Raw genomic sequence first — 23,504 nt, 5'->3', positions numbered from 1 at the left:
TTTTGGCTCCCGGGGCCCGTGATTTCCTTTGGAGTTTGGGAGGAGAGACGTGGGGAGGAGGGGGGGGGTGGAGAGGCAGCCTCTCCTCGGGCCTTCGTCAGAGCAAAGCGGTCAGGAAGAGCCGCAGCCATCCCAGCGGAGCAGAGCGGGGCTTGGGGACAGGAGCTGGGGGACTGCGGTGAGTGGGGAGGCATGGACACAATGGGGTCCCAGCTCTGGCACTGGGACACAAAAGAGCCACATTTCTCCTCCTTTTCCTCTTTGCCGCAGCCGTCACGTCCAGGAGAGGAGAGAGAGAAACTTCATTAGGGCAAGGCCATGGGGAAAGGGATGGGGGCTGCGCCGGGGATGGGAGGGCTGTTGGGAGGTCCCAGCACCGGGGTGGTCCCAGCACGTCCCCGTGCGATGCTGCAGCCCCGGATGGCTGCATGCAAGGAGCTGGGTGGCTCGGAGCAGGGAGCCAGCCGTGGGGATGCTGCCAAGGGCAGGGCCACGATGCAGCTGCAGCTCCCGAGCTGCCGCCCCGCCACGCACTGCTGTCTACCAAAACCACAGCCCATGCACGGTGTCACCCGTGGGCATCCTGCCAGCAGTGCCCATCCAGCACCCAGAACCCTGTGTTGGCATGTGTGCACTGTTATTGCCTCCCCTGCCTGGTCCCCTGCCACCGTTTGGGTGGGCAATGGGGATGTTGCAGCAGGTGCAGGAAGCGCCTGCCAAAAAGGCAACTGGGAGAGAATTGAAGGCAGCTGCAGGGTGCCAGCCTTCTGAACTGGTGCCCACAGGAGTGTAATCTGTGTCCTGTGCCCATTCCCAGCCCCTGCACGGCAGACGAGATGAAGCAGCTCTTCCTCCTCTTCCTCCTCGGGCTCATCAGCAGCTCCATGCAGATTGAAGACAACAAGATCCCCAGGCAGTGCTCAGGGCAGCCGGGCATCCCAGGCACCCCAGGCTTGCACGGAGGCCAGGGTCTGCCAGGCAGAGACGGACGAGATGGCCGGGATGGGGCAATGGGGATGCCAGGAGAGAAGGGCGAGATGGGCCCACCAGGTAAGTAAGGAATCATGTCAGTAGGGGATCCTTGCCATGGGAATGAGCTCGTGTCTGAACGCTGGCATTGCCCCATATTGCCAAGCCGGGAGGAAATCCCATAAAAATGCCCCTTTTGTGCTGCCACCACCCTTCTTCTGCATGGATGACTCTCCAAGAGTCAGCTGCTTGCTGCCACCAGCACCATTGCGTTTCTCCCTTCCTTCCACCTCCTGCTTCAGGAACCCCAGTGTGGGTACAACACCCATTCCTTGGCTCCTGGGAGTTGATCTCCTGCCCTTGTGGGGTATGTTGCATCCCCAGATAGAGTGACAGCACCCATGGGATGCTGAACCCCGCTGGGATGGATCTAGGCAGCTGGGGTGTGGGAGCTCGGATGGCAGGGGTTGCACTGGGGACAGCAGCTTCAAGGTTACACTGTCCCCTCTGTGATCCCTCCAGGAGCTCCCGGACCCCGTGGGGAGATGGGCAGCCCCGGCATGGATGGCATGCATGGCGAGAAGGGGGCACAGGGTGAATGTGCAGTGGCCCCCCGCTCCGCCTTCAGCGCCAAGCGTTCCGAGTCCCGCAGCCCACCACTGGCCGACCAGCCCATCCGCTTTGACGTGGTCCTGATCAATGAGCAGGGCCACTACGACCCCAACACTGGCAAGTTCACCTGCGAGGTGCCCGGCCTCTACTACTTTGCAGTCCATGCCACTGTCTACCGCTCCAGCCTGCAGTTTGACATCATGAAGAACGGGCACTCCATCGCCTCCTTCTTCCAGTACTACGGGAACTGGCCCAAGCCCACCTCCCTCTCTGGGGGGGCTCTGGTTCGCCTGGAGCCCGAGGATGAGGTGTGGGTGCAGGTGGGAGTCGGGGACTACATCGGCTTCTACTCCAGCGTGAAGACAGACAGCACCTTCACTGGCTTCCTTGTCTACTCCTACTGGCAGAACTCTGCCGTCTTTGCCTGAGCGTGAGGCTGGGGATGGGGACCCCATGGGCATCCCTTGGGGATGAGATCTGGCCATCTGGAAGCCAGGATGCTCAGCATCCTCCCCTTGCTCTGCTGCGACTTCATAGCCTCGTGCCAGGCAGGGGCATGCTCTCCCTGCCACCTTATGAAGCTCTGTGCCAGAGCTAAGCGTGATTGTGGGCACCCAGCTTTGGGGCTCTATGCCCATGCCGGGGAGCTGCAGTGACCTGATGGCCGCGTTGTCCCTGTGCACGCAGCACCCCCCCGGCCAGCTTCTCCCTGCGGGCTGCCTGGCCGCTGGCACGGCGAGGGGCCCGTCCTGCCAACCCCTGCCATATCCCACAGTGAGCCCGTGTCACCGGTGTCCCCGTCCTTGCCCCTGTCCTCCAGCCGCCCCTCTCCTCCTTCACCCGCAATAAAAGGGTCTTCATCTCTGCGCCTGCTGCTTTTCGGCCCTTTCTAGGGGTCGGAGGGGAGGCTGGCACCACTCGGGGGGCTGCACGGAGGGATGCCGGCTCGCAGCGCGGGGGACTGGACGCCAGCAGGCAGCACAGCCAGCGGGAGGCCGCTAGATGGAAGCATCGGCATCCCTTTGCCTCCTCCCTCCTTTTGAGCCTTCCCCTAAATCATCGAGCGGAGGGAGGGGTTGGGGAGGGACTCCCCGCCCAGACCCCCGATCTCGGCTCCCTGCAGTGCGCAGCGTTGTGTCCGGGGGTCGCGTCCCCGCAGGGACCCACCCCCCCTCCCAGGTGCCATGGGACAGGCTGGGGGCCCCGACCTGGCTGGGGACACGGAGGTCGGGGCAGGGCGAATTGTTGCCTCCCACCGTGTCCAGGACTTCGGGAGTCCGCCAGCCCTCTCCCATCCCGGGATACAGTGTGAGAGCAGTGATCCACATGGGAGAAAGATCCCTATTTTTAGCCGTGGAACGAAGAGCTTCCTCATTCCTGCCCAAAATAGGTCCTGCGGGGATAGGGGACGAGCAGGGAGGGGGCTTTTGGCCGGGGGCCGAACTCCTTCACTCGGCAGCCGTGCTGCCCATCAGGCCGGGGACAGCGGGACGAGCAACCCCACAGCGCAAGGAGCGAACCCTCCAGACCTTGGGACCGCGCAGGGGCCCGGAGCCAAGGGAACATCGCTGCATCACGGCTGGGCGCACAGAGCACAGCAGTGCTTGTGGGACCACACATAGCCCCACAGGGACTTGCAGAAGCTATGGGGGGCCAGGCGTGAGGGCTCGCTCCCCACGGGAGCCCTGCAGCTCCCTCCCAGCCCCAGCCGCAGGGTCGCGTTGCAGCGGAAGCGGCTGTTTGGGTTGAAGATGGCTTTTTCTGTAAGCAGAGCCGCTGAGGGATAAACAACGCGGCAGAGCAGATCGATGGTCGGAACTGTCTATTCTGGGAGGAGGATAATGACTTTTCTTGGGATGAGGCCAGGGGAGGTACGTGGGGGCTGGGAGCATCCTCCAGGCCCTATCATGATGCGGGGAGCAGCGCTTGGTGCAGCAGCTCTGGGCTCTGCTCTCCTTGAGATGCTCTTTTTGGCCAGGGTGCTTTGTATGGGGTCAGTGGGGGACTGCTGGGATCCCCCCCCCGAGCAACATAGAGATGCCCACAGCTGCCTACGGAGGAGGACAGGGAGGGGATAGGGTCAAGAAGAGCCACAAAAGGCTTTAGTTTGTCTCAATACCTAGCAGCCCCTAACAAGCTCCAGCAGCTGCCCCTGAGGAAGGAGTGGCCACAGCCCCTGTTCCACCTGCACCCAGGTTGGGGAAGGACCACCACCCCTTTGGCCAGAAGGAGGGTGAAGCTGCTATAAGAGGAGAGTGAGCAGATAGGTCTTGTTGTGCAGCTGACAGAGGTGGCAGCTGGAACAGAAATGTTTATTTAATTAGAAACAAAAAATAAAAAAGGAGAAGTGCTGGCAGCCCTTCCCGGAGCAGCACACTGCTTCTTGGCCACAGTAAGGTCACAGTCTTCAGCTGGAGGCTTGGACCCAGCAGGACTGGGGCTGCAGCAAGAGTCTGGGGTTGCCGTGTGCAGCATGCAAGAGGTGTTGGCTGTGTGTGTGCCCTGAAGCTGCAGAGGAGGTGAAGATGCCAAGTGGATCGATTGCCTCCACCAGGAGCTCAAACCTTCAACTGCAGGAGCAGAGTATGGAAATGGCTGTTCTGGTGACTCCTGGCTGACCTGGTAAGGAGAAGTTCAACCTGAGGGAGGGACGGGGGCTGTCCTCAATCAGGGGAGGATGAGGTGGGCAAGCAAAGGGCTCAAGTGTGCAACCAGGGGGTCTATCCAGTGCATGCACACCAGCAATGCCCACACCAGCACTGTGCATCAGCTCTCCTGGCTGTGCTAGGAAATTGGCCCCTGTTGGGGTATCCAAAGTGCCTATACAGCAGCGTAAGGACAAACAGGAGGGTCCTGTGGGCTCTGTGCGCTGGTCCTTGTGGGAATAGGAACCACCTCGATATCTGGCAACAGCTCACAGCAGCAGGTGGCTGAGGAGCAAAGGTGGGTGTGCTCCTACAAACCAGAGGAGCTGAAAGAAGGGGACAAGACCAAAGGAGGACCCAGCTGGGGGCTTCAGGAGAGCGGACACTGGCTTCTTCAGGGATCTGCATGTCCTGGTGAGTGGAGTGGGACCAGCAGGACCAGGGATCATCTCCAAGCTCAAGTGCTGTTTCCATCTGCACCCCAATGAGATGGAAACCCTGGGGAGGCAGCAGGGAGTTTCCATTCATGATGATACCCACAGCCCAGCTGAGCACAGCCCTGTGCAGCATGCTCTGAGCCACTAATGAGGGAGCAAAGCTGGTGCCTGGGAGCAGCCCAAAGGCCCCCCATGGTTCTGCTGCTGATCATCACCTGCTCCCTCCTCATCGGCTGGGGGCTGTGAGCTGCTCTGCAGTGTGCGTCTGTCATGCCAGCTCCCTGCTGTCACAAAGGCAATGGCAGCTCATTAGGGCTGGGATGCTGCAGCTGGGCAGACAAAGGGATGCCAGGGATTTTCCCAAGGCCTGGGGCAGGTTTCAGTTCAGCAAGCTGTCAACATCCCCCCCACCTCAGTGCTTTTACGTGGGGGTAACCCAGCAGCATCACACTGCTCCCATCCTAGCAGAAGGGAATGCAGCCAGGACCTCAGTCCTTATGCCCATGACCAGTCTGTGAGCATCACTGCAGCCCCACACCAGCTCCATGGTGTTGGAGAAATATCAGGACACTGCGGGCTTCCATCAGCCAGGGGATGGTTGCATTTTCCTCTTGTAATTGCTCGCTGCATGTGAGCCAAGTGCGTGCAGGACAGCTCCCGGGGGAAGGCTGTGTCCTTTACATCCTGTTCTCACTTGACCACAGGGGGATGAGGTGGCTGCATGCATCTCTGCATCCTCTGCTTGGATGTCTGCTGCACAGGGCATCTCCCTGCCAGCTCCCAGCCCCCAGCCCACCTCAGCTTTCTGAAGGCTGTGCCTCAGTTTCTCCTGGTGCAGCCGGTCCCCTGCAGGGCTTGGCAGCCCCGTGCTGGCGCTGTGCCTGGCTGAGCTGCACTCCTGCAGCCTGCCTGCAATCCCCCTGTGTGACTTTCAGCCAGGACATGAGAGTTTCCTCGTTAAAATTAGTTTGTTTGCTGCCATAGCCCTGCCAAGGCAGGTGAGTTCAGGGCAGGGTGAGCCAAAACTCCTGAGGTCTCTGCCCATCGGGGTCCTGAACGATATTTTCCAAACAGTTTGCAAGGATTCTGGAGAAGCCAAGGGTGCTTAAAAGCACACAGTAGCCTGCCAAGAGCTCAGATCAGGGCCAAATGCATCTGCTCACAAATAGCTCAGCCTGTCCTGGCCTTTTTGTGAGGCAAAGTTGCCCCTGTGCTGCCTCCATCCCTAAGGATACCGGGCTGGCCAACAGCCTCTGTCACAGGCAGCAGGATGTGGAGGCACCAAGGACACATGAGAGCTGGGATTACGCATCCTCAGGCTTTGTTCTGCCAGCCTGGAAAGTCTCAGCCCTTCTGCTCTGGGCTGCTCCAGCTCTGGAGAAGCCAAACACAAATTGCTTTGATCCAGCAGACAGAAGCACACGCTTCTTTCCAGGAGAAGCTCAAGACCTTTTGCAAAGCAGACTGCTTTCTCTCTTCCTCACTGAGCAGCCCATAGTGACACCAGCACAGAATCCAATTCTGTGTCAGTGATGGAGCCCAGGGGTGAGCAGAGAGGAGATCCCAAGGGAAGCCCACCCCAAGAAAGAGGCAGCAGGCAGCTTCTGGTAGAGGAAACTTTAATTTGCTTGTTTGTAGTGCAAAGAGTTAAACTTAAGGCAAAGCTTTCTCTCTTTTTTTTATAAACAGGCAAAAAACAAACGGGCCCCTAAAACAGTGACTGCTACAATAATAAAAAAAAAAGATTTGTAGGGAGAAATTGCAGTCTGGAGAAGATGTCCTTCATCCCCTGAAACCCACATAGGAAACACTGCACCCCAAGATCGCTAGCTGGCCCCAACCAGGGGTGAGTCCATCTGAGCTGCGGGAGAAACAGCTTGGAGGTGAGGATGAAGAGACTCCAGCACACAGCAGTCCCTGCAGAGCTGCTCTCACACACCATCAGACCTCGACACAGCACAAGTTTGCAGGGCAGAGTCGTCTCCCAGCATGGCCTGGCCTCTCCACTGCCTCCGTTTTGGCTTAAATTACTGATCAATTATTTGTTAGCAGGAGAATGGAGAAAGCCACGCCAGCCGCCCCCAGGCTCTTGGCTTGCAGTCGAGGAGTCAAGGCTCCTTCCAATCTGGCTCCAGCCAAAATTGGCTCTGATGCATGGCTGACCCCAGACAAGCAGCTGAAAAAGGGAAAGCTTTTTAGCGCGTGGCTCTCTTGCAGCCCAGCAGTTTCTTGGAATCGTGCTGGGATGAGGCACCTCAGCCCTCCCCAGCTAGGAATGGATGGCCTCGTCACGCTTTGGGGGACACTTACATTAAACAAAATGTATTTCACATCGCAGCCAAAACAGAAGTGTAACCCTGCCCTAAACAAACGTAGCTGTGGTCCTGGTGCTGCTCCGTGCACAAGTCTGCAGGTCCATTGCACTTGTGCCTGGAGCTGGAATGTCTCAGTGGGCTTCAAGGAGGATTGGGGTGTCCCCTTGACTCCCAAAGAGCCGCCCCTTCCTGCCAGCTCAGCCTGGGAAGTGGCAAATGCTCTCCAGCCTCAGGGAGCCTAAGGGCTGCTCAGGTTCTCCAGGCAACAGGTATCAAACTCCCTTCAAGCCCCTCCATGCAAGTAACACAGGATGTGCTTGCTGGTCTTGCATAGGTGTGGAAGCAGCAGCGGCACTGAGCTCTGCAGTCAGCTGTCCTGCAGGGAGATCGTGCTCATCGTGGCTCCTACTGGCAAGGGAAAATTCAGACTCCAAAGCCATAACGGCTGGGATGTTAAGGAGCCTCAGAAGCCCTGCTGTCCTCCAGCTGAGAGCTGGGCTCAGCCCTTTGGTAGAAAAGCCTAAAAAGCTCAAGTGTGCTTTGCTAGAGCCTGCAAAAGGGGCGGGCGAATCCCTCCCCTGGGAGCTGCCCCACTTAAATGGCAGGAGGAAAAAAGAGTGCAAATGCAGTCCACCAGGTAGATTTTTGGCCAAGCCTTGGTAGAAAAACACTCCTTTGCCTCGCACCAGTTCCAGTAATTTCCAAGATGGCACAGCTTTTATCCTGTCATCAGCTCTATGCTTTGTTTCAGATCACAGGCTCAAGGCAACAGGCCTTGAAACAGAAGTTGTCAAATACAACAACAAAAACAACAACAAAAAAACAACCTTTCAGCCTGCTGCACAGATCAGCTACCATGCCTGCTAGCAGGATCTACAGCCTAGTTGTGCACTGAACGTGGCTGAAAGACACCTCTGACAGCTTCTTGGTCCTTCAGCACCATCCTTAGTTCTTTGGAAACAACTCGGGGCAGCCCAGGAAAGAGCCATCGTGCGTTCCAGCATGAGGCAAGGGTTGTCTTCAATCACCTGGAAAAACAACCCAAACCACCCACCCCGCAGTTCACAAGTACACGTTGAGCGTCTGGAGGATCATCTGGCGGCACAGCGGGCAGTTGCGTTGGTAGACAGCCTGCTGCAGGAGGACTTCTGTGCACTCCTGGCACAGGCACAGGTGCCTGCAGGGCAGAAGCAGCACTGTCTTGGTTTGATCTTGACAGATGACGCATTTCTTACGTTCCTCTTGTTCTTTCAGAAGCATCCAGGGGTCGTCATCCGGAGCGCCCGCTCCATCCCCAGTCGCTGCGTTCAGCTGCTCTCTCCTTGGAGCTTTCCCCCAGGAGGTGCTCGCCTCGTCCCTGGATGCCTGGAGACGCTGCCCAGACGCAGTGCTTCGACTCGCCCCTGGATGTGCCTGCGGGACCTGCTCTGCATGTGGCTGCTCCTCCTGCTGAGCTGCAGCATGGTCGTCCCCTGCCAGCATCAGCCTGCCCAGGGCCTGGGCTGCCCCTCTCCGCTCGCTCTCCTGGTTCATCGTTCTGCCCCCTCGGCTCCAGTTGGTCACCTGCAAGCTCCAGTCCACCAACCTGCGCCAGGTCTGTGAGGTCATGGCCATGCCCAGCATCAGGACGGCCATTTGGTAAAGCCTCCACACCTCTTGCTGCAGGCGGGGATATGCAGGCAGCGTGTGAAAGTAGCCCAGCACGTGGCCCAGAAGCGTGAGGAGCAACCCGGGGTTGAAGATGACAGCGCTGACGACAATGATGGCAAGGAGCAAAGCCAGCCCATACACGTTGACAAAGAAGATGCCAATGAGCAGCTCGGCGGTGGAGATCAGCAGCTCAAAGGCCAGCTGGCAGGGCGACCACAGCAGGATGGAGACAGCAATGGCGCTGCTGGAGACGTGTGCCAGGAAGGCGGCCAGCAGGTCGGCAACGCGCAGCACTGGGCTGACCACCGAATCCCAGAGAGCCAGCAGCAGGGTGAAGAAGTTCTGCGTGCCCAGCAGGCACAAATTAACCACGCTGTTGACCAGGTAGGCCAGCAGGCTCACCCCGATGGCCAGCCCCTCGCCCGCCTCCCTCAGCAAGGCCTGCCCAGAGCCCAGCAGGCTCCAGAGCCCGCGCTGCAGCAGCTCCCTGCCCCGCAGCCCCAGGTGGGTCAGCAGGTGGCCCAGCACCTTCAGGCCCTCCAGGGCTGAGCAGCAGCCCCTCAGCAGGCCGCCCAGCCCCTGCACGGCCCCCAGCGCCAGCCCGCAGGCCGCCTCGGCCAGGCCGCACAGCCCGCCCAGCAGCCCGTTCCAGCAGGCCCACATCCCGGCCGTGGCAGCACCGGGGAGGCTGGCGGCGGTGGTGAGGAGCCATAGCAGCGCGGTCACCAGCGAGGACACCAGGAAGAAGTTGAGATCGAGCAGGAGGAGCAGCAGGTCCAGCGCCAGGCGCAGGCCGCGCAGCAGCAGCAGCACCAGCTCCATGGCGGGGCCGGGCCCGGCCGCAGCCCTCAGCCGAGGCCCGAGCGGGGCCCCCCCGCTATGGGCGCCGCCATCTTGTCGTGGGCGGGAACGCGGCGCTGGCCAATCGGAGGAGGGGGACGCGACGAGACTCTCTTTCCATTGGGCGGTTCGGAGGACGCGGCGGGGGGGAGGCGCCTCCGATTGGTTGTTTGCGCTATGTTGGATTTAAAGGGCCAGCGGCGCCGAGTTTAGCCCTACGAGCGGTCCCCACCCGGGGCAGGCTGCGGGGTCAAGCGTGTGATGAGTCGTGCCGGCCTCAGCGCTGGCAACCGGCAGGTTTCCGGCAGGTTGTGACGCTCCAGCACAGGGTCAGCCAGGGCAGTGCTGCTCGCACAACATCAAGCGGTTTCCTGCACAGGTCTCAGAATAATTCCAAGGCCAGGACCAGCCCAAGGTTTGGCTAGGGAGTAGGTCTCACAGCAGGTCCTGCTTCCTGCTGAGTAGTTCCTGCCAGCTTCCAGGCTGGGCATCCCCAGGAGACAGCCTGGCCCCACTGCCTGGACGGTGACGCCAGGCAGAGGAACACCCAGCATCGTACCCAAGGCTTTTTAAGGAAGGGGAGAGCAAGTGGAACAGATGACCCATGAGAAAGACATCCAAGGCCCTGGGCAGTGAGTGGATACGGGGGGAGCCCCTGAGAATAGGGTGCCTGGGTGCCCCACCTGCAACCCCCTTCCACTGCACAGCAAAGCCATGTGTCTGTCAGTCTGTCTGTCCTGCTGGCTGCTTTCAGGTCCATTCCCTCCCTGCCTGTCTGGTTTCAGGGTTTTGGCTGTGTGTTCTCCCCTGGTAGGGTGTGTGCCGGTGTCCACGTGACAGAGCCAAGATGCTTTGAGCATTTATGGTAATGTTTGGATTTCTTATTGCTTTACCAGGAGGCAGAAAAAAAACAAAAGGGGGTGGAGGGGGGGCAGAGCAGAAGAGCCAGGCGTGCTGTGCTCCATTCATTCCTCACTCCTTGCTATGGGGAGGGGCCCTGTGAACCCCATGCACCTGCGTCCCCTTCCCTGCTGCCCGGGGGGCACAGAGAAGGGCCAAGAGTTGCAAAGCTTCTCCTTCCTTGCTCCTTTCTCCTGCAGGGATGTGCAAAGACCTGGAGGAAGAAGCACCCTGAGAGGGGCACAAGGGGCTGCAAACACCCGGGGGGGGGGGGGGGGGGGGGGGGAGGAGCTATCACTGAAACCTGTGGGGTGCTTGGCAGCCTGCCACCCCCTTGGCAGGCTCCCCCCAGCTGTCCTCACACTTGCTGGAGGTGTGGGCATGATGCCACCGCCTTGCCAGTTGTGCATGGCAGCTGCCTGGAGCAGGGCAGGCTCCTGCTGCTCAGACCTCATTCCACTCATTGAGTCAGGGCTGCGCTGTACCTTTGGGGTGTAAGAATTGGAGTGTGGGTGCATCATGCCCGGGGCTGTGCTGGCACCCAGCCCTGCTTTGAGGCTGCATCACTGTCTTCCTAGCTCTGAGCTCACTGCAGCGTGTCGGGAAGCAGCAGCAGTCAGCCTGGGCTGTTCCAGAGCTAAAAGCAAAGAGATGAAGCATCCCAGTGCTGGAGGAGCTCTCTGGTTGTCCTGGCTCTGGGGGGTGCATAACACTGTGGGCCCCAGCGTGCGGCTGTGGGGGTGGAAGAGGAATGGGAAAAACAGAGAGACAAAGGGTTGGCAGCCCAGCCTGCAGCTGCACAGGGGGGAAATGATGCTGAGGAGGGGGGGAAACGGCGCCGGGGGCCACCACGGCTCCCACCTACGCTGCCTTGCAGGAGGACACAGCTTCCCCAGCCCCAGCATCTCCTCCCAGTGCTGCCTAGGGGCAGGAAGGGTGGTACTGGGGTGTGGGTCCTGCTGGCATCTTGCCCCGGCTCTCAGCTCTGGCTGGGCCCATGGAACTTTCCCCAGGGTGCTGACCCCATACAGGAGCAGGCTGGCTAGTACAGCACGGTGACACGCACGCAGCCCAGCTGAGGCTGCTCTCAAGGTGCCCAGCTGAATGCTCCAGCACAGCCCCGTGCTCCAGGTCAGGCTCATTTCAGCACATCCACTCCAGGAATGTCCCCGTCCCCATCTCCAGTTGGGCTCTGCTCCAAAGCGGTGTGCCTCGCTCTTCCTCCAGCCTCCACCTCTGGGTAGAAAGGAGCCGTGTCCCCCAGCATCCCCACTGCAGGCAACCACCATCCATGGGCTGTGGCGATGGGGAGCCCGAGAGCTGTAGGAAAAGGAGCTGGGATCTCTCAGTCCTGTTGGAGCCCAGCCAGGCAGCCCTGGGAAAAGCAAGTCCTCAAGCATGGGAAAGTCCTGTGAGGAGAAATCCCTGCCTGGCCCCACAGCTCCCATGGGTGCAAGTGGCCTGGCGTGTCCCCAGCGTGGCGGGTGCAGGCAGGGGGGTGGCATGTGGTCAGAGCCCTGCTCGCCACCCTTGCCCTCTATTGAGCAGCCCCAAACCCTGCACAGCATTGAATCCCCCCTCTCCCCCCCCCCCCCCCAAATCTGGTGACGCTGTGATTTTTTGGCTTTTCCTTCCTACTCAGTGACACGAGCTGGGGAAGCCCGGTGACGTGGAGAGCTGAGACCTCGGGTGCCCATTCCACTGGGAGCTGCAGTGTTAGCAGGGGGCAAGGATGGAGCGTGGCCGGGTCCCTGCCTGTCCCTGCATCGTGGGACCCCCAGCCATCCAGCCCCATAATCCACCCCATTGTGCAGGCGGGTGCCCGGCCCCGGCCCATCTGGCGCCAAGACAATGGGGCCTTTTTCCATCCGGCAATAGCCGGGGGGAGATGAACTCAGCATCTTCCGAAGGAAAAGGCCTGTTTATAAATAGCTGTCCCTGCTCTGCCGGCTTCCCCCAGCCCCAAAGCCTTCCCTTCGCAACTGCGGGACGCTCAGGGCTGAGAGAGGATCCTTGGGCACAAACGTGATGGTCGTCCCAGTTTGGCTGTGCGTGTGCAAGTGAGAGGGCAGTACGTGGCCGTCTGCACAGCATGCAGGGCTGCACCTGCTCTGGGCTGCAGGGAGCCCGCATCCATGATACGGGGTGAGCATCCAGCCCTGGATGTAGGGCTCCTTCCCCCATGCCTTGGTGGTGGCCCCCAGCCGGGTAAGGTTTCCCCTTCATTCCCCAGCTGTCCTTGTCTGTCTGTGCTGCGTGTTCTCAGAGCAGGTTTGCATGCCCCAAAGCCTTTCCCCACCGTCACCGGGGCAAGAGTGGGGCAGGGTTTCCCCTTTGCCATTTCAGCTCCTTTTTTGGGGCTTTGCCACTACTCGGCATCTGTAAAGCTGCCTTCCGTCCCCAGGTGCACAAATCCAGATGTCATCTTCCTTCCTCCCTCCGCCCGCTCCCAGCCCCTGCTAAACAAAGCCCCGTAGACATGGTTGGTAACCCCTGTAGAAGGGAGAGCAGAGGCATAAAGGAGCACTGAGAGCCCAGCCGAGCAAGGGAGCTTTCTGCTGAGCCATGGGACATCGCATAGGGCTCTGGTGGTGGTGCAGGTTGTCTGTGTGCTCCTGGCACAGCTGATGCTCATCCCTCACCCTCCACTCAGGATCACAACCTCACAATTCAGCCCAGGCTGCGATCGATCCGTGCATCCATGAGCCCTACAGCTGAAACGCAGCCCCAGGGGTTTCTCCCCGGAGGCAGTGAGCCTCCTATGGCTGAGTGCTGGCCCCACTCCCAGCCCTTCCCTCAGGAGGGGCCCCTTTCACCCCAACGGTGTTGTGTGAAGCGGCGCAGGCCTGGGCGGATATGGCAGCCGCCTTCCATCCTCCTTTCATCCACTCCGAGCGCAGGAAGCCGTGCCAGCAGCACTGCATCACCCAGCACCCATCATCAGCCTTCATCACCCATCATCATCAGGGCGAACGCTCAGCTCCACGCGTGGCCCTTCCTGCAGCTACCGCTCCCCAACAGCAGCGCAGAGCCAGGTGCAGGAGGAGCAAATGCAACAACAACCCGCCTGCAGCTGGGGATGCTGAGTGAGACAGCCCTGCTGCGGGCACGCTGCCTGTGGGGCTGCCCCACACCTCGAGCAGAGCAGGGATCCGTGCCACTGACCTCCCCACTCTGCCTGTGTGTGCGGGACAGCGGACCCAAGCACGGCGCATGCTGTTTGTTTGCATAGCAGCGAGCGGGGGCCGAAGCCAAATCCATTAAGCAAGCAAATAAATAAGAAGGCGTGAGATAAAGCAGCTGAAGGCAGCCCGCCTGCTGTGCTCCCTGCTGAGCCTGCACCCATTGGGTGCCAGGTGATTTCACGCCTCACCCGGCTCCCAAACCCATTTTCCCCAGAACCACGAGGTTGGTTGGGAAACAACAAAACCATAGGGAAAAGTTCTCTTCAAAGCAAAGCGCCCCGAAAAGCAGAAGGCACATGGAAGCTGCTGTAGGCTGGCACCCGCAGCCAGGCTGTTTTCTCATGGGAGTGGCATCGTCCTTTCCCAAGGGCTGGGAATTTTTGTGTTGCTTTATTTTTAACGGCGAATAAAAGCTCGCAGTGGAACAGAATGCAGAGCAGCGTAGCAGCCAGGCTCTCCCACTTGTTTGCTTGCAGCGTTGGGTTCTTTCTCTGCCCTCACGGGGTGGCACTGCTAGGGTTCATTCACGCTGCTTCGTACAAAACGAGCAGAGCACGGGGCTGTGATGCAGCACTGGGGGAGAGGAAAGCATCCAGGGACCCCCAGCCCTGCGCAGCCCGTGGCTTTGTGAGCATCTCCACCATGCACCCATAGGGGAGCGAGTGAGGCTCTGCTCCATGCACTTGTTCCTGGAGGGCCGCCCCTCCACACAGCAGCGCCGGTCCAGGAGCCTTATCATTGCCCAGCACTGCCATTTTAAGTAACTAATCTCGCCGGGAAAGAATTTAATCATTTCCGATGAATCATCGAGTCCATTTGGCTGGGGAAAGGTTTTTGGGGGGTGGCTGCTCCGGCACGCAGCCAAAGGCAGGAGGGGGGCATGGAAAGAGCCGATGGCATTGCTGGGGTTGGGGGGGGTGAGAATGGGGATGCTGGGGGGACTGATGGCATGGAGAGAGGCTGGGGGGAGCCTGGGTGGGGTGGGCAGAGGTGTGCAGTCCCCCAGGACCTGCACTGCAGGAGCAAAGAGCAGAGGTGCAGAGCTGGAGGAGGGCACTGTCTGCAGCAGGATACGGGTCAGAGAGCTTTGGGTGCAGATGGGGGGAGGGCGGGAGGCAGAGGAGGGCTTCAAGGGAGCAGGGAGCTCTGGTGCTTTGTCCCCCAGCTCAGATCTGATGGAGAATGGGGACAGCGAGGCATGCAGCAGTGCGGGGGACAGGAGTTGGGGAGGGTGGAGGGGGGGAAGTTGCTCTGCTCCCTGGGCTTGCACTGGGTCTCACTGGGGTTGTGTTGGGGACGGGTGATTTCCCCTGGATAATAGCAGCCTTGTCCGCCCCACCGCCCCCGGGCCGGCCCCCAGCCAGCCCTCTGCCCCGGCCGTGCAAACCGCGGCTCTTCCACAGCCGCCCCATTCAGCAGCTGCGCGGGGGTTGGGGGGCAGCAGTGCGCCGTGGGGGCCCTCCGTGGGGCTCTGCTATAGGGACGGGCATCTGTTATAGAGCGAGCATCCCTGCAGGGAGAGCAGGGTTTAGGGGCAAAGCCACAAAGAAGGGGGTCTTCATGGGGTGTCCCCTCCGCCCCACAGCCCAAGCAATGACAAAAGGCGTTTTGTCGTCCCACTGTTCCCGAGCCCCCCTCCGTGGCTTCAAGGTGAGCCGCCGCTTTGGGGGTTGCTCCGCTCGACGGGGATTGTGCCTCTATCTGCTATTCCCGAAGAACGGCACCCCAACCCCCAACCCCCGGGGGGTTCCCACCTCCAGCGCCTGCCTGTCTGCTCCCGACAACCTGAGCAAGCCTGGGCAGGGCGGGTGGGGCGGCAGGAATGAGCCGCAGAGGGACCCGGCGCCGGAACCGAACCGAACCGGGGTGGTGACGGTGGGAGGGGAGAAGAGGGAAGAGCAGCTCGGCGCAGCGCGACCGCTGGGGGGGATCAGGGGCTGCGGGCGGGGGGCAGCAGCACCGCGCCTTCCTCCTCCCCGCCTTCTCCTCCTCCTCCTCCTCCTCCTCCTCCTCCTGACGTCAGCCCGCGGGTCCCGTTCAGTCGCTGGCGGGCGGCGGCGGCGGCAGCGGGCATGGCTGGGGGGCGGCGGGCGGCCCCGCGCTGCGGTTGGGGCTGGGGGGGCGGCTGGAGCTGCTGCCCCCTCCTGTGCCTCCTGCTGTGCTGCGGTGAGTGGGGCAGGGGGCGGTGGGTGGGTTGGGGAGGGGGTCTGGGAGCACCTGAGGCGGTGCGGGGCTGTTTGCGGGGTGTGGCACCGGGAGCACCTGGGGGGGGGGGGGGGAAGCGGAGAGCGTCTGTTTTTTGGGGGATGCAGCCCGACTGGAGTGGAGCGAAGGGTGCTTCGCTGTTGGGATGCGGTTGGTTTGTAGGGTGTCTGCGGGATGGGAGAGCGCGGGGTGTGGCTGCTCTTGGGGTGCTTTTGGGGTGGGACGCGGCGTGCAGCCGCTTTTGGGGTGCAGCTGCTTGTGCAGCAGGGCACGGAGGGGCGTCTGTTTTGGGGTGCAGCGTGGAACGCGTCTGCTTTTGGATGCCGACTGCTTTTGGGGCGTGCAACGGGGTGCGGTCCCCTGTGAGATGGGAGATCGCAGTTGCAGTCGCTTCAGTGCTGGGAAATGTTGCTCTGCTTTCGGGGTGTGAGGCATAGGTGTCCCCCCATGAATCGGGCGCCCCTTCCCCACCGATTCCCCTCCTCGTGCCTGGGATGTGACCAGACGCTGCTCCTGCAGTTGGGCTGCGTGAGGCTGGGTGCTGTGCTGCAACCCCTCCTCAAATGGAGCCGAAGAGCCCCGCTGGCCGTTCGCTACTCCCGGGCTGAATGCAGACGGCCGGGGGAGCTGACGCCCTTCGGGCACCGCCTGGCCAGAGTCCAGGAATGCTAAAACCGTGGTGCGGGGGAGCGGGGTGGGAGCAGCCCCCGCCCCCCCCTTGTCCCCGCCCTGCACGTCCCCAGGCTCCGCTTCAGGAGTGGATCTGTGTGTGCAGAGCTGGGAGTGCCCCGTGCTGTCCCTGTTGCCGCTTTGCAGCCCCCTACAGCAGCACAGGACGAGGGATGCTCTCTGCATCCCCGGTGGCCTTGGGCAGGTGGCTGGTGGTAGCCCCACTCCTGTGGCTGTTCTCCGTGGGGCAGAGGTGAGGGCAGCGTGCCTGCACGTGTGTCCAGTGTGCAGCAGGGTGCATCGGTCGAGCTGTTAGGAAGCATCCACCCCTTTCCTTCTAAGGAGTTTTTCCCCGAGCGCCGTGTTTCTCTTGGCTTTTTACACTTTCTTTTTTTATCTTCTTTCCAGTCCTTTTTCCCTTGGTTTATGGGCTGTGCTTCCTGCTCCACACCGTGCCCTCCCCCTACCGGGGGTCCCCACGCTTTGCCCTCTGCCAGCCTGCAGCACAGCACGGGGTAACCCTGCCCTGACCGAGGCCTGGGTGCTGCTGCGGGAGAGCTGAGAGCTGAGCTCCCACCCCCGACCCGTGCTGGGATCCCCTTCCTCGCAGCACACGTGCCGAGCAGAGCACCCATTGGTTGGCAGCACAGCGGTGTTGGCGAGCGGAGCCTCGGCGAAGGGCTTGATGCTTCCCAGAAGCACGATGGGCCGCGGCCAAAGCCTTTCCCAGACAGGCTGGGGGGTTGCTGTGCACCCCCAAGTGGGGGTTTATGCAGCGGGGCTGTTGGCATCACACTGTTGGAGAGGGGTTGGGGTTGGAGAAGGTGTGAGGTTGGCCATTCCTGTTGCACACAGCTGGGGGAGTTTGCTGGGACGGCAGCAGGGCATTGCCTCCGTCACCATCCCCGGCACAGCACGGAGCTGGCAGCAGCTTCTCCCCTCCGAGAGGGAAGCAGAGCCCCTCTGCAGCCCCCCACCGTGCCCTTCTGCTCCGTGCGCTGCCCGCACACCTCGGCTCTGCAGAAAGCTGCTGGAGGTGCCGTGCTTCTCCCCACCCCCTTCCTCTGCTCTAAAAGCAAATCTTTGTTCTTGCGGAGCGCTGGCTGCCGGCCGGCTGTCCGCCAGCCAGATGGAAAGGCACGGGGGCTCTCCTCCCTTCCCGGCTCGCTTGCTGCAGGCGGCCCCTCCGCATCTCGAGGTCTCCCGTTGGAGCTGTGCCAGGCACTCAGAGCTCACTGTTAAGGGCTGGAGCTCAGCTCTGCAGCCTGTGAGTGGCTGATAGTTTTCCAGCCCTGCCCCGGTGCCCGCTGCTGGGTTGAGGGGGTGTCCTTGCGTCCCCATCTAGCGGTGCTTGCGGTGTCGTCACCAGGTGCTCCCTGCAGCCCGGTGCCTGGCTGAGCCCTTCGCCCCGGGTATCCAACCTGTCGTGGAGGAGGTGGGGAGCAGGGAGAGGTGGGGAGGGGGCTGCAGTCTCCCTGTTCGTCTCTTCAAGGGCAGCGAATGAGCAGGAGGGGTGCCTGCTGCCAGCCCCGGATGCCAGCCATTCCCCAGCTCTGAGTTCATGGTTTCGGCTGCTTGGCGGCCAGGACGGGGGCTGTCATGCTGAGCTGGTGAGCTCTGAGAGCTGCAGCTTTCCTGCCACAGCACTGCCTCTGCCTGGGGCTGGGGAGCAGAGCCTGGCATGCCCAGGTCTGCGGGTGCCCAGCTGTGCCAGGTCAGGGCCAGGTGCCTCCGGTTATGCATTCAGCTCGGTTTCCTGACCCCAATGCACGCTTTATCTCTGGGGCTTTCAACTGTTTTTCCAGCTCCTCCTTTCCTGCACGCTGTTTTGCTTGTCCCTCTGCTTCGTGCCAGCTGTGCTGCCCCTATGGAAGGGCTGAGGGCAGGAATGGGCTGCTGCAGTGCCCTGGCTGTGCTGGTGGTGTGAGCCAGTGCCTTGGCTGTGGCAGAAAGGGCTCCTGGCTGCATTTTGGGGCTGTGCCACCACGTGCCCACTTCACACAGAGAGCGTTCTATGGGCACGGTGTTACCCTTTGAAGCTGCTGCCCGTGTGAGGCTGTCACCAAGCAGTGCTATCAGGTGGCTGTTGACACAGCTGCCTTCCTGCAGCCCTCTTATCTCCCGTTCTCATACGTGGGCTGGGCAGGGGGTGCTGCACTGCTAGATGAATTTCTGGGCTCCTCATTGCCATCCCAGCCTGGGGGAACTGCATGGGGCATGCACACCTCATTGCTTTATTGGTGTGCCAGCCATGCTGTGTCACAGCTCTGCTCTGTGCTGTGCCCGCCTGGAGCTGCTCAGCCCTCAGCCCCAGTGCAGGGCAGCTCTGTTTCAGGCCCTGGATCGATAGCCATTACCTTGGAGCATGGCCGGGTGCTCCATTAGTGCTGCAGGCAGGGATATAAGAAGGAGCTCACCTTGGGTGTGTTGGAGGGAGGGTGCTGGGGCTGCTGGCTCTGTGGGTGGAGATCTGCAGTCCTGAGATAAGCCCCTCTGTGCTGGGGATGTGGTGTGAGGGTGCTGTCCCTCCCCCAGGTGCAGCTGGCAGGCTGGAGGTCTACATGCCAGCAGTGCTGGAAGTGGAGATCGGGAGCACGGCCAGGCTGGAATGCAGCTTCTCCATCCCTGGAAACGTCTCCTTCACCTCCATCGAGTGGTTCTATGTGAGTGCTGTGGGGTTGGGTGGCCAACGTGGGGCTGTGTCCAGGGCTCTACATCACGTTCATCCCCAGGTCAACCACGGTCACTCCAATCGGGTGAGGCTGTGCGTCATCACTGCCAGTGGGGCGCAGATAGATGAGACAGAGTACAGCGAGAGGCTGTCGGTGGGGGAGGACAAGGCCCTGTCCATCAGCAAGGTGACGAGGCAGGACAACGCCAGGACCTTCATCTGTCGGGTTGGGGCAGACGGCCAGGGCGTGGGGGAGAACCACACCGAGCTCAGCACCTACAGTGAGTGGTGTGGGGATGGGGATGCTGTCCTGTTCCTATGCATCATCCTAATGCGTGGAGTGGCTTCTTGCAGAGATCCCCGCGCCCCCCGAGATCGCGCCCAACTCTGCCGGTATCCCTGCGCAGAGCAATGACATGTCAAAGGTGAGGAGAGGTCCCCAGTTCCCCATCCCCATAGGGGCACCCCCTGGGCTGTGCCATGCCCACGGTGCTCCCTGCTGCTGCAGATTGCTCAGTGCACGAGCGAGAACAGCTTCCCGTCCCCCAACATCACCTGGTACAAGAACGGGGAGCCACTGCTGCAGGAGGAGGACAGTGAGTTGGGGTGGGGACGGGGTTGGAGAGGGACGGGATGATACCCCTCCCTGCTTGCGGGCTGGGAATAGCGGCTGCATCTCCTGCAGAGACAAAGATCCTGACCACGTTGGTCCGCCAGTCGAATGGGCTGTACACGGTGGTCAGCACGCTCTTCAGCAAGGTGACACGGGAGGACCGCAACTCCCTCTTCCACTGCACTGTGCACTACTGGCTGCGGGGACAGATGCGCACGAAGGACTCTCCGCGGGTGAACATCACCGTGTTCTGTGAGCTGGGGCTGGAGGCTGTTCCCGGTGCTGTTGGGAGTTGGGGGTGAGACCCACATCCACTCTGCCCTTCTTCCTCCTCCCACAGACCCCACAGAGCATGTGGAGCTGCGCGTGGTGACCGGATCGGGGATGGTGAAGGAAGGGGATGATGTGAAGTTGGTCTGTGATGCTGATGGCAATCCGGCGCCTGTCTTTACCTTCTACAAAAGAGAGGTGGGGGGGGGTTCTGGCCCCTCTCCCTCGGCGTCTCCTGTCCCAGGATGGAGGGGCTGAGGGCTGTGCTGTCCCCGTGCCTGCAGCTGGAGGACAACTGGCAGGATGTGACCTCGCTGGCGGACACCAACAGTGGGGTGCTGATGCTGCACGATGTCAACAAGAGCAGCAGCGGTCTGTACAGGTGCCAGACGCTGGACTTGGATGATATGACACAGCGTGAAGGGGATGTGGAGCTGATGGTGAACTGTAAGGCTGGGGGACAGGACATTGCGCACCCTGTGGGTGGTACCCCTTCCCTCTGCTCATGCTGCCCTGCTCCCCATCCTTCTCCTAGACATCGAAGGGGTCCAGGTGAAGATGGAGCCGTCCTCACCCCTTCATGAAGGGGACAGCGTGAGGCTGAGCTGCAGTGCCCACAGCCCTGTTGCCCTGGACTACCAATGGAGGGATGCAAGGGTGAGCGATGCTGGGGTACTGCTATCCTGGGGTGCCCTATGGTGCCCATTCCTGCCATGGAACGTGGGAAGTGCTGAGCCCCAGCCTTGGGTTTCCCCCTCCAACAGGGCAGGAAGGTGGCAGAAGGCAACCAGCTCCTCTTGAGCAACCTCACCTTCGAGACCTCCAGCAACTTCAGCTGCAGAGTGCAGGCACGCAGCGTGCCGGGGCTGGAGCAGAGCAAGCAGGTGGCCGTGGCTGTGCAGGGTAAGGATGGGCACGGGGTGTGAGCTCCTTGCTGCTTCTATCAACCCCGTCCCATGGAGAGAAGCAGGCGCTCACTGTCTCTCCCCGCAGGGAAGCCGCGCATCGTGGCCATCAGCTCCCCGCTGTACGTGCGGCAGGACGAAGTGATCAACCTGACCTGCAAGGCCATCGCCTTCCCCCGGCCCTCCGTCCAGTGGAGCATCAACGGGACGGTGAGGGCTGGGCGGGGGCCGGGGGTTGGCTTTCAGGATAAGGGCTGTATTTGGGTGCTGAGCTCTGTGCTTTCCCGTATCCCCACAGACCCATGAGTACGTGGAGAACCAGCACATCGCCAGCAACCTGACGGTGCGCGTGAGCCACGACCTGCTGCGGGCAGGAGCCATGTGCCGGGTGTCCAACGCGCTGGGGGTCAGCGAGAAGCACATCCAGCTGCTGGGTGAGCCCCGTCTGCCCCCATTTCTCCTCTGTCTGCTCTGTGCCACTGAGTCATGCTGCTTTCTTGCCTGGGGAGGGAGCCTCCTGCATCTGCTGCTCCTCTCCCTGTTCAGATAGGGGATGAGGCTCTGACTCCACCTGCAGGGGTGGAAAAGCTGCTGCTTGGTCTCGTTCTACTGCCCAGCAAGGGCAGCAAGCTTTCTGCAGGACAGGGGAACAAAGGGATGGCTTGCAGGAAACACTGTGAGCCATTGTCCTGCAGCATGACTGGGAGCTGGGAGCAGAATGCAAAGTGTGGCTGTGTGGGTACTGCTCTATAAGAACATATCTGGGTTGGATATGTTGGATATTAGGAAAGATTTCTTCTCAGAAAGAGCAGTCAGGTGCTGACTCAGGCTGCCCAGGGAGGTGGTGGAGTCACCATCCCCAGAGTTCATTAAGAACTGTGGAGATGTGGCACTTTGGAGATGTGGTTGGGGATGGGTTGGGGCTGGATTTGGTGATGTTAGAGGTCTTTTCCAACCTCCGTGATTCTATGATTTCTGTGCTGATATCTGCATCCTACAGACAGCAGGGAGCCCTGTGATGCTGTGCTGGGGCAGGAGCTCCTTTTCTTACCCCTAGGAGCACGGGAGGTTTGATGCACGTTCACCTCCTCTCCTCTCGCATCTAGATCAAAAGACCTCAGAGAGCAAAGGCATCATCATCGTGGCCATCATCGTCTGCATCCTCGTGGTGGCCGTGCTGGGCTCCATCATTTACTTCCTTCACAAGAAAGGCAAGATCTCATGTGGCCGCAGCGGCAAACAGGACATGTAAGCACCGCCGCCCTCGGGGCAGAGCCGCTTTGCCATCACCGCCGCTTCCCATCCCATCCCACCTCACCCTGCCCAGCACGGCAGTCTGGGCCGCTTCCAGCTTCCAGCGGTGAGGAAGGAGCAGAGCTTTAGAGCAGCCAAACATCCCCAGGGAAGGGCCGTACAGCCCAGGGCTTTCCCCCAGCTGGAGCTTTGTCCCCAGCTGTCCCCTGCCCCACGGCGTCCCCCGAGGCGGAGCCCGGGGGCTCGGTTGGCCTCTCTCCCCCCGGCCACGTGCCCTTGGCTATGGCAAAGATGTCTCAAAATTGTCACCTCCCTCCCCTAGCACAAAGCCAGAGGCACGTAAAGACAAGAATGTAGTTGAAGTTAAGTCAGATAAACTTTCCGAAGAGGCGGGGCTCCTGCAGGGTGCCAACGGCGAGAAGAGGTCGGCTGCTGACCAGGTAGGACCGAGCATCGTGCGCTGGGGCCAGGGTTGTGCTGCAGCTGGGCAGCAGCCAGAGGTGCTCCAGGTAACGCTTTCCTCCTCTCGCAGCTCTCCCCACCCTGCATGGGCCTCCATCATCCATCAGCAGCGCACGAGGAGGGGCTGGGAGGGAGGGGAAGGGATGGATGTGCTGCTGCGAGGATATGCAGGGCAGCTCTGCTCTGTGCCAAGCTTGGCACCTCGGGGAACAGCTGCCTGGCTGTGTTCCGTGCTGGCTTCTCCTGGGGTTGCCCCAGGAGCATTGGGGGGAAGCAGCTGCACCATCAGCCCTGGCAGAACTCAGCCCAGTGCAGGCTGAGATGGCAATCCTAGGGCTGAGAGCCCCCCGGGGGGCTGCAGGAGCTGTTCTGAGTGCCTGTGCCAGGCAGTCACCGTCACCAGGGCCGGGCTCTGTGTGCTCATCCCATGGGATGCAGCACTGAGCGGGCTGCCTTAGATTAGAATGGCCCCAGCCCCCCCTCCTGCTGCCAGCACAGCTCACTGCTCCCTGCCCCGTGCCCTGGGATGGTGCACACTCCCGTTCTTACCCCCCGCCTGTTCTGTTTTGTTAACTAACTGCTTTCCTCCCCCCGCTTTTCTCTTTCTGCTGGCCTGAAGAGCGAGAAATACATCGATCTGAGAAACTAAGAGAGGGCGATCTCCGAAGTGCTTTCTTCCTTCGATCCTTTCCTGCTCTTGGACGGCCTTATCCCACCCTGCCCCACACCTGGGGGGCACAGCCAGAGGCAGCGACCCCCCCTGACAGCTCACAGCGGGCTGGCGGGTTGTCGGCTCAGCAGCAGCCTTCGCTTACTGCTACAGAGAAGCCAACAGCAATACTCACACCCCACTCGGCTACCTACCTGATGGAAGGGTTTGGAGGCTTTTCTTGTTTCTTTTT

General features: G+C 61.0%; 3 protein-coding genes across 3 annotated transcripts; 2 read left to right on the top strand and 1 right to left on the bottom strand.

Moving 5' to 3' along the window:
• Positions 1 to 833: 833 nt before the first annotated feature.
• On the top strand, positions 834 to 2,009 carry C1QTNF5 (C1q and TNF related 5; the record flags this gene model as incomplete). The annotated part of the gene is made up of 2 exons (XM_079545761.1): positions 834 to 1,050; positions 1,492 to 2,009. The coding sequence occupies exons 1-2, from the start codon at positions 837 to 839 to the stop codon at positions 2,007 to 2,009; spliced, it is 732 nt and encodes a 243-aa protein (XP_079401887.1). The 5' UTR covers positions 834 to 836.
• Positions 2,010 to 8,040: 6,031 nt separating this feature from the next.
• RNF26 (ring finger protein 26) lies at positions 8,041 to 9,450 on the bottom strand (the record flags this gene model as incomplete). The annotated part of the gene is made up of 1 exon (XM_079545817.1): positions 8,041 to 9,450. The coding sequence occupies one exon, from the start codon at positions 9,448 to 9,450 to the stop codon at positions 8,041 to 8,043; it is 1,410 nt and encodes a 469-aa protein (XP_079401943.1).
• A 6,175-nt stretch (positions 9,451 to 15,625) lies between these two features.
• Positions 15,626 to 23,251, top strand: MCAM (melanoma cell adhesion molecule; the record flags this gene model as incomplete). Its single annotated transcript, XM_079545751.1, has 15 exons — positions 15,626 to 15,719; positions 18,963 to 19,090; positions 19,160 to 19,379; positions 19,453 to 19,523; positions 19,607 to 19,694; positions 19,784 to 19,963; positions 20,052 to 20,179; positions 20,266 to 20,428; positions 20,517 to 20,638; positions 20,746 to 20,884; positions 20,975 to 21,096; positions 21,185 to 21,320; positions 21,993 to 22,134; positions 22,463 to 22,580; positions 23,222 to 23,251. The coding sequence occupies 15 exons, from the start codon at positions 15,626 to 15,628 to the stop codon at positions 23,249 to 23,251; spliced, it is 1,881 nt and encodes a 626-aa protein (XP_079401877.1).
• Positions 23,252 to 23,504: the final 253 nt, after the last annotated feature.

Source organism: Tetrao urogallus, assembly GCF_951394365.1.
Source record: "Tetrao urogallus genome assembly, chromosome: 22".
Classification (NCBI taxonomy): Eukaryota; Metazoa; Chordata; class Aves; order Galliformes; family Phasianidae; genus Tetrao; species Tetrao urogallus.
This window is presented reverse-complemented; position numbering and strand designations above follow the sequence as displayed.